The sequence below is a fragment of the Oreochromis aureus genome, linkage group 5, assembly GCF_013358895.1.
Source record: "Oreochromis aureus strain Israel breed Guangdong linkage group 5, ZZ_aureus, whole genome shotgun sequence".
In the NCBI taxonomy this organism is placed as follows: Eukaryota; Metazoa; Chordata; class Actinopteri; order Cichliformes; family Cichlidae; genus Oreochromis; species Oreochromis aureus.
Window position 1 is genome coordinate 14,024,861 of NC_052946.1, and position 10,644 is coordinate 14,035,504.

The 10,644-nt window shown below is 38.5% G+C and overlaps 1 protein-coding gene across 2 annotated transcripts; it reads left to right on the forward strand.

Annotated features, from left to right (window-relative positions):
* The first annotated feature begins 1,905 nt into the window (after positions 1-1,905).
* LOC116326497 (rac GTPase-activating protein 1-like) lies at positions 1,906-10,261 on the forward strand. 2 transcript variants are annotated; one of them, XM_039611805.1, is made up of 17 exons: positions 1,906-2,087; positions 2,427-2,535; positions 3,530-3,732; positions 3,951-4,105; positions 4,356-4,425; positions 4,577-4,630; positions 4,786-4,863; positions 4,986-5,103; positions 5,275-5,423; positions 5,538-5,702; positions 5,804-5,899; positions 6,092-6,290; positions 6,480-6,585; positions 6,745-6,877; positions 7,187-7,295; positions 7,514-7,622; positions 8,774-10,261. In XM_039611805.1, the coding sequence occupies exons 2-17, from the start codon at positions 2,451-2,453 to the stop codon at positions 8,847-8,849; spliced, it is 1,905 nt and encodes a 634-aa protein (XP_039467739.1). In that variant the 5' UTR covers positions 1,906-2,087; positions 2,427-2,450; the 3' UTR covers positions 8,850-10,261. The 2 variants fall into 2 exon arrangements, with proteins under 2 accessions (XP_039467739.1, XP_031603686.1); XM_031747826.2 differs by having other exon boundaries at positions 2,442-2,535.
* Positions 10,262-10,644: the final 383 nt, after the last annotated feature.

Below are 10,644 nucleotides of genomic sequence, written 5' to 3' on the forward strand. Positions count from 1 at the left end.
TGTATTTTCTTCACATTGCTACACACTGATATGAATGCACAATTTTAAGGGTTTAACCAGACATAGAGGGAATGGGTCAAGGTTGGAAGGAAATCAGCTGTGAAGAGGGAATGTGCCACTCCATCTTGGAAGATGAGGGCCAGTTCAAACTATTTTGTGTTTATTGGTTCTTGGAACATTCAGAGAACACCCAGACCACATTATTGAGGTTTACAGATAGAACAGCATGCATTTTATTTTCACTTTACACATTTATAATGAGATACAGAGGAGATTGAGGTTTACCTGTGACTGCATGGCTTGATTTTTGTCCATATGCAATGTGACATCAGTATGTACACAGGTGTGGTCCAGTGCAGTTATGTGGAGCTTCAGCAAAGATGAATACTGTCAGAAACCCCAGTTTTATTGTTTCACTGTATTTTTTATTTATGTATTTAACACAAATGAAAATGAATGGGAAACCTATAACAGATGATGCAACACATAGAGTACATAATAACATAATAAACAATCGTACTGGCAACGATTGCTTGTACTAAGTCAGCTAAAATTAATCAAGAATGCAGTGTTTATTTAAGGTTTTGTTTCTTTCATTACACCCTGAGTTGACATTTTTAAACATTACCTTTAAACTGTTTAATATAGCGGTCATTCCATCCACTCACCTTTTATCTTTAATAGTTTTTGAGATGTTGGTGAAAAATGTGTTCATGACAGTGCAGATTTCTGGCACTTTGTGTAAATTTAAGCATGTAAGCATTGATTGTTTCTAATACAAAAAGAGTGTGAAACTAAGTTAGATTTGTGTTTGTAAATGAACCCCCCTATGTTGTGTAGCTTTCTGGATTTTATACTTATTGGACTACATACTTATTTATTATATAGGCTATACAGTACATAAAATCAAAATGTGCATGTTTTATGTAACTGAAATGTTTAATTATGTGGGCTAAAGAAAATAAGAAATTTATAGAGTATATTTATATGAAACATGTGTATACGTACTGCATTTGATGTATTTTAACGATATATATAATGCATATTACAGAATGTAACACCTGCATATGTGTAAAAAATGGCTTTGAATTGCCAACCCATTTGATTTCCATGCCACCCTCATACCATCCTAAGAAAATTTGTCTAGATCCGCCCCTGCTTATACTATGAGATAGTGCAGTCTTCTCCATGGCAGAGGATTAATCAGTCAGGGAGCGAGAAGAAGCTCTGCTGCCTCAGAAGTGTGGAGCAGGGTGTGCTGGGTTGTCCATAATGGAGAGCAGTTTGTTCAGTGACCTCCTGTCTGTCACTGACTCACACTTCCAAATTCTGACCAATGATTCTACCACCCTTGCAGATTAGTTTCTTGGTTAAATAGTAATAATCATAATAATTAATACTAATAAAGAGATTGATTAATTAACTGGAGCAATTCTTTTCACATCTTTCAATGTCCTGATGTATATTAGATGAAACAATACAATGGATCTGTAAGGGAAAATAATATGTATCAGTTAATTAACAGTTACAATATAACTAGAACATGTTAAAAACTACATCAGTGGATAAAGTAAAAAGAAAAAGCATCCTATATGATGATCAAAAGTTGTACATTTTTATGGAACTAATCATTAGGTATTTAACAATAAAATGTTAGAATAATTTCTTTATTTTTTTCATGCAGCAACATTTCAGTTAATGAAAGCTGCTTGCTATTTGCTAATCATATGAGAGATTAAATCTGATGATTGCACATGCAGTAGAACACGCAGGGTTGCCTTCTTCTCGTTTAGTTTTTCGTTATCCTTACCTAAGGCCCTCAATGACTCGAGCTCAATCGGACGTGGAGCTGCACATTAATGGTGCAGTTACAACTCCGGTTCCATGGGGGTGCCAGAGAGCACAAACTTCCGGTTTCAACAGACGAGGAAGAAAAGCGGCGCTGATTTTGAACTTTGGAGAAGAATGTGTAAACTTTATCGGGCAGGTGTGGCTTTGTTGTTACTGTGGGGATAAGCGCCGCTCTTAGCATCGGATTTTGTTACATTGCATGCCCGTCACACTGTTACAACATCTTTATTGCATAGGTACGTTGTTTTTGTTGTTTCTGTGTTGTTTTGGTTATTTTAACGACTGGCTGCACAGTCAGCTGACCTCAATCCTGCTAAAGTTAGCGCTAGCATGCCAGTGGCTTCATCGTAATGATAATCCTAGCATTGAGTTAGCTTAGCCGCTTGCGAGTGTTTGAATAAACTGACGATAATGCCAATTTTTTGACATTAAACAACAAGGAAACAAAGCTAGTATTTATTTGTCATACGATAAACCTTTTGTCTAACGTCACTGCCCATTTTGACTCGATTCATTACTAAGAGTGTGAAGTGTAATTAAAATGAAAGGAACATTATTGTCTCACTAATCTTCAGCTAACACATCTACAGAAAGACACCATGGAGCTGTCAGCAGTGAACCTGTACAACCAGTTTGAGAGTCTCAGAGCCCAGGTCGACGGTCTGAATGAGAGCATTGAACCACGTAAGTTAATTTCTTACGTAGCTTTGGTATTAGTCACCTTTGTAGAAGCCTTTCAGTGAAACTCTGGTGTTTGTAAGCATTAAGTAACAGCATTAAGCGCATCTGCTCTGGAATTGTGTTATACTTGGTAGCTGTACTAAGGTGAATGTATTTCAGCCAACTTATTAACACCAACCTGCTCTTTCCATCCGAGTACTTGTTAGAGGGTGTGATGAATTGTATGGACACAGAAGCAGCACTGATTATAGAGCCTCTGTATTAGTAACTTAAAGGTTCACTCAGGGTTATAGAAGGCTAGTGAATATTGATAATGCACCTGATGATACAGCTAGAAATTGAAATAACTATTAGGAGTGTAGTAAAATAAATAGAAAATCACAATCATCTCCATTTATTTTTTATTTATTCACTTACGACAAACAATCTTATGTTTTTGTCCTCTTACTAAATAGTATAGATTATAAATAACAGATCTAAATTTCAATTAGGAGGCATCATTAGAAGCAATTGAACATGATTTATTGTTACAGAGAATTCAGTTATGCTATTTGGCGATTAGACTCCAATGATCCATCACAACAGAACAAAATCCCAGCGGTGATGGGAATTAAGACATGATCCCCTTGAGTGTAGATGCTGATTGTGGCGGTGAAGATAAGATGGAGGCTTGGATGAAGCAAGGATGGGGAGGAGGTAGGTTGCACAAAGGAGTCTGGAAGGGAGAATGAAAGATGAGCAGTACTATTTAAAGAAGAGTTGAGGGTAATTGGTTTGAAGAAAGATGATTGGACTACAGCAATTGTGTTAGCATTGAGCTTTGCAGCGTGGGAAAGTAGAAGTGATGTAATAAATAGACTAACAGCCAAACACGGTAAAAATGGACAGATGAGGAGATACAGATCTTCCTTGTTGAACTTATACGTAAGTTTTGTAATAAAAATAATGAATGTGTGCCACAGCAGCAATACAGCAATCCCCTTGTCTTGTTTTCCAGAGTTCCTCCAGATGGCAGTGAACTTTGAGGATTGCCGCAAGAAATGGCTGCAGGCAGGTGAGGAGCTAGTTTCCTGTAAGGAGATGCTGGCTAAAGCAGAGACGGAGAGGGGAGCCTTGGAGGTCAAACTAAAACACGCTCGAAACCAGGTGGACGTGGAGATCCGCCGGCGGCAGAAAGCTGAGGCCGTATATGAGAAGCTAGTCAGTGCTACTCTGTTTTTTTTTTCATTCTACTCTTTCTTTATGTAACCAGCAGGATTGCTGATGTGAAATTAGATGGAGAAAGAATAGATGAAGATTCATATTCAGATAATGACAATGCCCATTTCACTGTGTAGATTACAAAATTAATTTGTTGCTAACTGACAGTTATGCATTTTTCTAAATGAACATGTTTCTTTCAACCTTGTGTATAAAAGGAGCGGCAGCTACAGCTGGTCCGAGAGCTGCTGGTTTCAGAGAACAACGGTGGCAGCGTCCTCCTCAGTGAGGAACAGCGTTCAGCCCTGGCCTTTCTCAGTGCCCACTCCCAGGCAGCACAAGCTGCAAAGAGCAACCTCAACTCCAGCCGAAGGTCAGAAGGAGACACTTTTGTTTCTTTCTTCTTCTTCTTCTTTTTTTTTCTTGCATGGGAGGGCGACAAAAAACAAGCTGAGAAGAAATGGCTATACTCTGAGGAAAGACAAGCTAAACCTTTATTGCATGTAGCAGGTTAGCACATATGCATGAACACTTTAAGGGAGAGAATTTCATATGTGTGATTAAAACCGTGTTATTCTTAAACTTGGCATGTACACAGACAACTAACTTGATCTGTCTTACAGACTGACTACTATTGATGAATCAGCTTCTTTGCTGTCAGACATCAGCTATGACCATACGGATGACTCTTTGGTAAAATGATCCTTAAAGGTTTATTTTATGAGAACTGCTGATCAAATGGTGTGACAGCATAGTTGGTTTTTTTGTTTGTTTGTTTTCGAGAAACATCAATAGTAAATTGGCCAAGTGAATGTAAATGCTGTGGTTTCTGCTTTTTCCGCAGGACTGGGATTCATCTGTGATGAAGAATGTTAGATTGCGCAGGCGACAGAAACGAGTGAGTCATGCCTTAAATCACATTTTGCACAGTTGACTCTTTTCTTGCATTGATTTTTTATTTTTTGTGTCATCTTGACATGTTTCAGTGTCAGAAGGGATATCAGATGTCTCTTGATATTTACTTTGGTTTTGAAAATTCAATTTCAATCACAGCGTTCCTCCAGAAAAACTTCAGAAGGTCACTTACAGGCAGTGAAGAAGCCTCGCTCTACTGGATGCCCATCAGATAGGGTAATACTGACCTCTGCAGCTGGATGTGCTAAATAACATTAAAAAAGTCTGGATCTGTAAGCCTGAGTTTAGGTGATTGTATCTAAGAATTGGTATGAAATATCTCCTTCCTTACACTTCAGATGAATGAATCCATTGTGGCCAAAACAACTATCACTGTACCTGTAAATGGTGGCGCTGTTGAGGCTGTCTCCACCATTGAGACCGTGCCCTACTGGACGCGCAGCAGGAAAAAGAGTGGTAAGAATTTTCTTCATCTTTTATTTATAGCCTCTTACGAACACACTTGTCTAACAAAGCAACATGATCATACCAAACAACCAATGTACGCTTGAAATAAGTGATTTGGACTGGTGAGTTTCCTCAGTGTTTTGGGGTTTGATTTACATGTGACATTACATGTGCCTACAGTTGCTCCATCTTGGAGTGATACACCGACTACTGACAACTCTGAAACTGTCAGCAAGGCTCCCAGAACACCTGTCTCAGAATTTCCAGCCCAACTCCAGACTCCCAAAACTAATGAAGGAGGAAAGAAACATCACTTCATCCCCAAAACAGTATGGCTAAATTCTTAACTAAAATGAATTCACTGTAAATAACTGAGATTATATCTCTATCTTCTTAATCCCTACCAGCCTGTTTAATTGAGTTGTGTTCCTTCTATCACTAAGGTGATCCGGTCAGAGTTCTGTGTGTCATGTGGAAGAAGAACAAAGTTTGGCAAGCTGTATCTTCGCTGCCAGGATTGCAGGGCTGTGGCCCATCCTGAGTGTCGTGACCTGTGTCCCGTGCCCTGTAATCCTACTGCTCTTAATACTCCTGTCAAGAACACAGAGGTACATTTTTCTTATTGGTCTCATCGCTTCTATTCCATATATTTTGCATGATTTTTTTTTTCACACCTACATAGAAATTAATTGATATAATTCTTGTGTAGTCTACTCTGGCTGACTTTGCTCCACTCACTGCTCCAATGATCCCTGCTTTGGTTATCTACTGCATTAAGGAGATTGAAAAAAGAGGCCTACATGAGGTGGGAAAGGCAATATTGAAGCCCTGTTTACTTGTTGTTTTCATGTTAACAGTTCAATCTTTTCCGTTAAGTGATAACAGTAGATCGTTTCCATCTAATTAGGTATTTTACTTCAAAGTAAAGCAGAGTCACAGTAAGGCTGGACGGTGAGAGCTGAGTTCTAGTTTGTTTTTTTTCTCCTCCTTACCCCAGGTTGGCCTGTACAGAGTCTCTGGCCATGAGCGTGTGGTGAAAGAGCTGAAGGAAAAGCTCATTAGAGGAAAGACTCTACCTCCTCTTAACAAAGTCGAAGACATCAATGTCATTGCAGGCGTCCTCAAAGACTTCCTCAGAAACCTTCCAGAGCCACTGCTCACCTTCCATCTCAACAAAGCCTTCATGGAAGCAGCGGGTGAGTTTGTGAGACTGCAGGACCTGCAAGAATCCTTATATGTTTGAATGTTTGACACTTTTATTTTAAGAGAGCTGAATTTACACTGAGTGGTTGAATTTCCTGCCTGGGATAGAGGGAAGAGTATCCATGAATATAAAATATCTTATGTACTTATTATTTATGAATTTATTTTTTTGGATGTTGTAGAAATCCAGGATGATGACAACAGTCTTGCTATGTTGTATCAGACGATGAGTGAGCTGCCTCAACCAAACCGAGACACACTGGCCTGTCTGATGATCCATCTGCAGAAGTAATTTTCATTCCTTTCTTTAGTCGTGTTAAGAATCATTTTATCTTATTTGTACTTTACTCTGCTTAATACACAAGATTTACAGTTTGTAACTTTGAAACCTCTTGAATCTGCATTATGAGGTCAGCTCAAGAAGACTGAATTTCTTTCTATTCTCAGGGTGTCTCGAAGTGTGGACACCAAGATGGATGTAAATAACCTGGCCAGGGTTTTTGGCCCTACCCTTGTAGGTCATGCTGTTCCTGACCCAGACCCTATGACCATCCTGCACGACACCAACAGGCAACCAAGGGTAAAGTGAAGAATAAGGACTGGCTTCTCAGCATAGGCATTATGTTTAGAACTCTAATGCATGTCTTATAAAGTAGCACACAGAGAGTGTGTGTGTGTGTGTGTGTGTGTGTGTGTGTGTGTGTGTGTGTGTGTGTGTGTGTGTGTGTGTGTGTGTGTGTGTGTGTGTGTGTGTGTGTGTGTGTGTGTGTGTGTGTGTGTGTGTGTGTGTGTGTGTGTGTGTGTGTGTGTGTGTACACCTCAGTGATCAGTGTTTCTGTCCTTCAGTGTGTTCGACTATAAATAATGGATTTATTTCCTGTCTTCTTAGGTTATAGAGCGCTTGCTCAGTATTCCAGACAGCTATTGGAGCCAGTTTGCTTATCCAGATAATGCAAGCATTGACAATGCTCACAACACTGACACTCCAAACCACAAAGGTAAATCAATGAAAGGTACATTAAGGCTCCTCTAAAATGAATACCCCGATAAAAGTGGGTTTGATTAGATTTTAGAACTGGTGGAACAAATGGGCATACAATAAAAATCGAATCAAATCAACCAACCTTAATCCTTTTTTTCAGCATTTATACTCAACAGATTTGATAATATTGTCTTGTTAAATTGAGGTTCTGTTGATTTATGGGTTTATCTGTAGTGAGCATACTGGGGCCAGTAACTACTCCAGAGCACCAGATGATGGCCAAAACACCTTCCTCCAGTTCACTGTCTCAGCGCATGAAGCAGACCCTCTCCAGTACCACCTTGTGAGTTCACTCTCTTTTTCCAATTCTTTTCACAGTAAACAAGATCGAAGCAGGGTTGTTTGATACATCTTATCCAGACTGAAATGTTATCCATTTAAATCAGTCAAATTTACATCTGATGGTTTAGTTTTTTCACATCTCTGCCCTCAACATAACAAGCTTCAGGAAGTTCCAAAACGCGCACTTTAATTCTGAGCTAAAGGCAGACAAATTTCCAATTTCCAGTTTATTTTTCTGTATACTATTACAAAGACCCTGAGGTGGATAAGTAATCAAGAAAATACATAAATAAACGGATTCTGGCTATAATTTGTTTGGTACTGTATATGATACATCAACTGGCAAAACGACAGAATATTGGTAAATGGTAAATGGCCTGTATTTATATAGCGCTTTTACTAGTCCCTAAGGACCCCAAAGCGCTTTACATATCCAGTCATTCACCCATTCACACACACATTCACACACTGGTGATGGCAAGCTACGTTGTAGCCACAGCCACCCTGGGGCGCACTGACAGAGGCGAGGCTGAATATTGGACATATTTGACCTCACATCTCATTCTGTGAGCAACATCATGTAGAGACTTCAGGATTTCAGAACTTCAGCATTCAAAATCCACATACTTGACTAAAAAAAGTGAAGCTGCTTTTTCCCTCATAGGTTCCAAGAGACGAGACACATTTCAATTTGTCACACTGTAAAAAGTACAAGTATAAACATGCTGTGCTACTAGCAGTACTTACTGAGACTTTGGACTAGAGCAGATCCATTGCTGGTCTTGTCATTTAATCAGCAGGAAATAAAACATCTTGTGGACATTCCTATGCATTTATGATATTAGCTAAAGGCTTCAGATTGGATATGCAGAAATTTGTTTTTCAATATTTTATGGTAAAGAGAGTTGGAAAATGTTGGATTGTGAAAGTTTTTCACGGCGCTAAAAGCCACGTGTAAGTAACATGACTGCCTGCATACAGAGCAGTCAATAATCAAATTAAGTTAACTCAGTTTTCCACATATGAGGAATTGATTCCTGGTTTTCCCTCAAAACAGTAATCTTAATAGTGATTCAGTTGTTTGTCTGAAATGAATTTTACTAACCTTCTAATTCTGTGTGCTCCCTTCAACCCCGACCTCTTCATCCTTAGATTTGGGAGCAAGAGCAAAGCGACATCTGCCTGTAATCGCCAGGGAAGCTTCTTTGCTTCCCCCCAGCTGAAGTAATGGTAACGAAAGAAAAACCCGTCACTACATTATGCTTCTAGGTTACTTACTGCAGTAAATGACTATATATGTATATTTATATAATCATGTTGGAATATGACTATGCAAATTTAGCACAATAACTAACAATTTAATTACTGGAGATATTTTTAAAGAAAGCTTTCTAACAAGATTTTTGTTCTTTTCAAAAGATGAAAGAATGTAGGATTTTGGGGGGGTTTTTTGTATCTTTGATCACTAATGTTTTATTATCGGCTCCGTCTGTGATTATAAGTTTTTAATGACCGAGCAACCATACTCACACTAATTTAGGGATTGTAATTTCCTACTTCATGTGATGTTTAATGCTGTTTTCAATGCGCCCCCCCCCCCGCCTCCTCGAACATGTGGTTGTAACCACAGTTACATGGATGCATCATAGACTGTAAGAAAGTCATTGGTATGCACCAGCACACATGAAAAGCACACAGAGCTAGAATGAACAAAGAGGTGAGAATCACTAATATTGGCTAGTATGTTTTTATTTTTTTGTTGAGAGCATTGGTTGCCGTGTCATTAAAACACTTGTTTTAATGATTTCATGTTTTGTTTTATATATTCATGTTGACACGCTCTGATATTTACCAATCATGGCATATTTTTGAGAAAAACTTAATTTCTGTGTAAACACTGATACCCGTTGGGAAATTAGAATGCTTTTTGCACACTGTAAAAACCAAAGTGTATTTTCTACATGGTAACATTTACCACTAGAGGCTGCTGTTGCACCACTTTCCATATGCAATCGCAACCTATAAAGACACCATACTGTATACTATGTACGCAATCAGTCAGAAATCCTGGCACTCCTTTCATTTAATATATCAGCAGATATTTAGAAGTTACTCTACTAACGTAGGATGGTTAAGTCAAGAGATCTGTGACTCAAATTTATGCGGTCATAACAAAATAAAAGCTTCAGCTGTTTTAATGTATTACTGTGAAAACTCATTTGCGTGCGTGCACAGTGAAGTATTTGTAGCTTTCTTGCACCATTAGACTAACGATAAGAAAAGTCAGTCTTCTGCTCTCATCATCACCTGTAGCAAATCTCTGTGTGATGGTACCGGTTCAAATAAAGGCATTTGGGGTGAGATATTCATTTGGATAAAAACGGAAACATTTTGACTCATGCAAACTACATCCTGCTGTTCGTGGTTGTAAGAATCCTGTAATACTGCATTATTTTATGCATATTTGATACATTCTTGTACATGTATTCCTTCATGTGGTTCTTTTTCTCTAATGAAATAATGTGTAAACCATTTTCATTCACCAAAGAGCCTGTGAATCTTAACATTTATCCCTTTGTCTTTGCTCATATAACATGGAAGTCAATGCCTGAACTAAAAATAAAACGCAAAGAGTGTTTCTTTTGTGTTGGTAGGTGGTATTTGTGCATGAGTTTAGACATGTGGGTTGAGGAACCCTGCTGAAAGAAGACTGTAGAGCATGTAAGACCAGACGTGTAGGATATGATTTTGTTACTGGTAATTCAGTCTAAACAAAACCCTCTTATACTTGAACATGGATTAGTATTACCCTATTAACTCAGCAGGTTATTAATGCACAAGCTAAAACCTTTCATGTTTAATGCTTAATTTTTCCTGGTGTAAATTGAATGCTGGCCATTGCTATTGAAGATCTTCAGTGAAAGGGCAAAAGCACAGTAGCAGCTATTCCAAAGCTGACGTGGCACTGAATGATAATGCAATTTGGCTCATTGTTCCAATAGTCATTACAGCTATTTCCATAA

What these genes read in the sequence shown, in the direction of transcription:
- LOC116326497 (XM_039611805.1), top strand. Translation starts at nt 2,451, where the DNA reads ATGGAGCTGTCAGCAGTGAACCTGTACAACCAGTTTGAGAGTCTCAGA. An exon ending in GAATGAGAGCATTGAACCAC is followed by an intron (nt 2,536 to 3,529) that starts GTAAGTTAATTT and finishes CTTGTTTTCCAG; the next exon opens with AGTTCCTCCAGATGGCAGTG. An exon ending in AGGCCGTATATGAGAAGCTA is followed by an intron (nt 3,733 to 3,950) that starts GTCAGTGCTACT and finishes TGTGTATAAAAG; the next exon opens with GAGCGGCAGCTACAGCTGGT.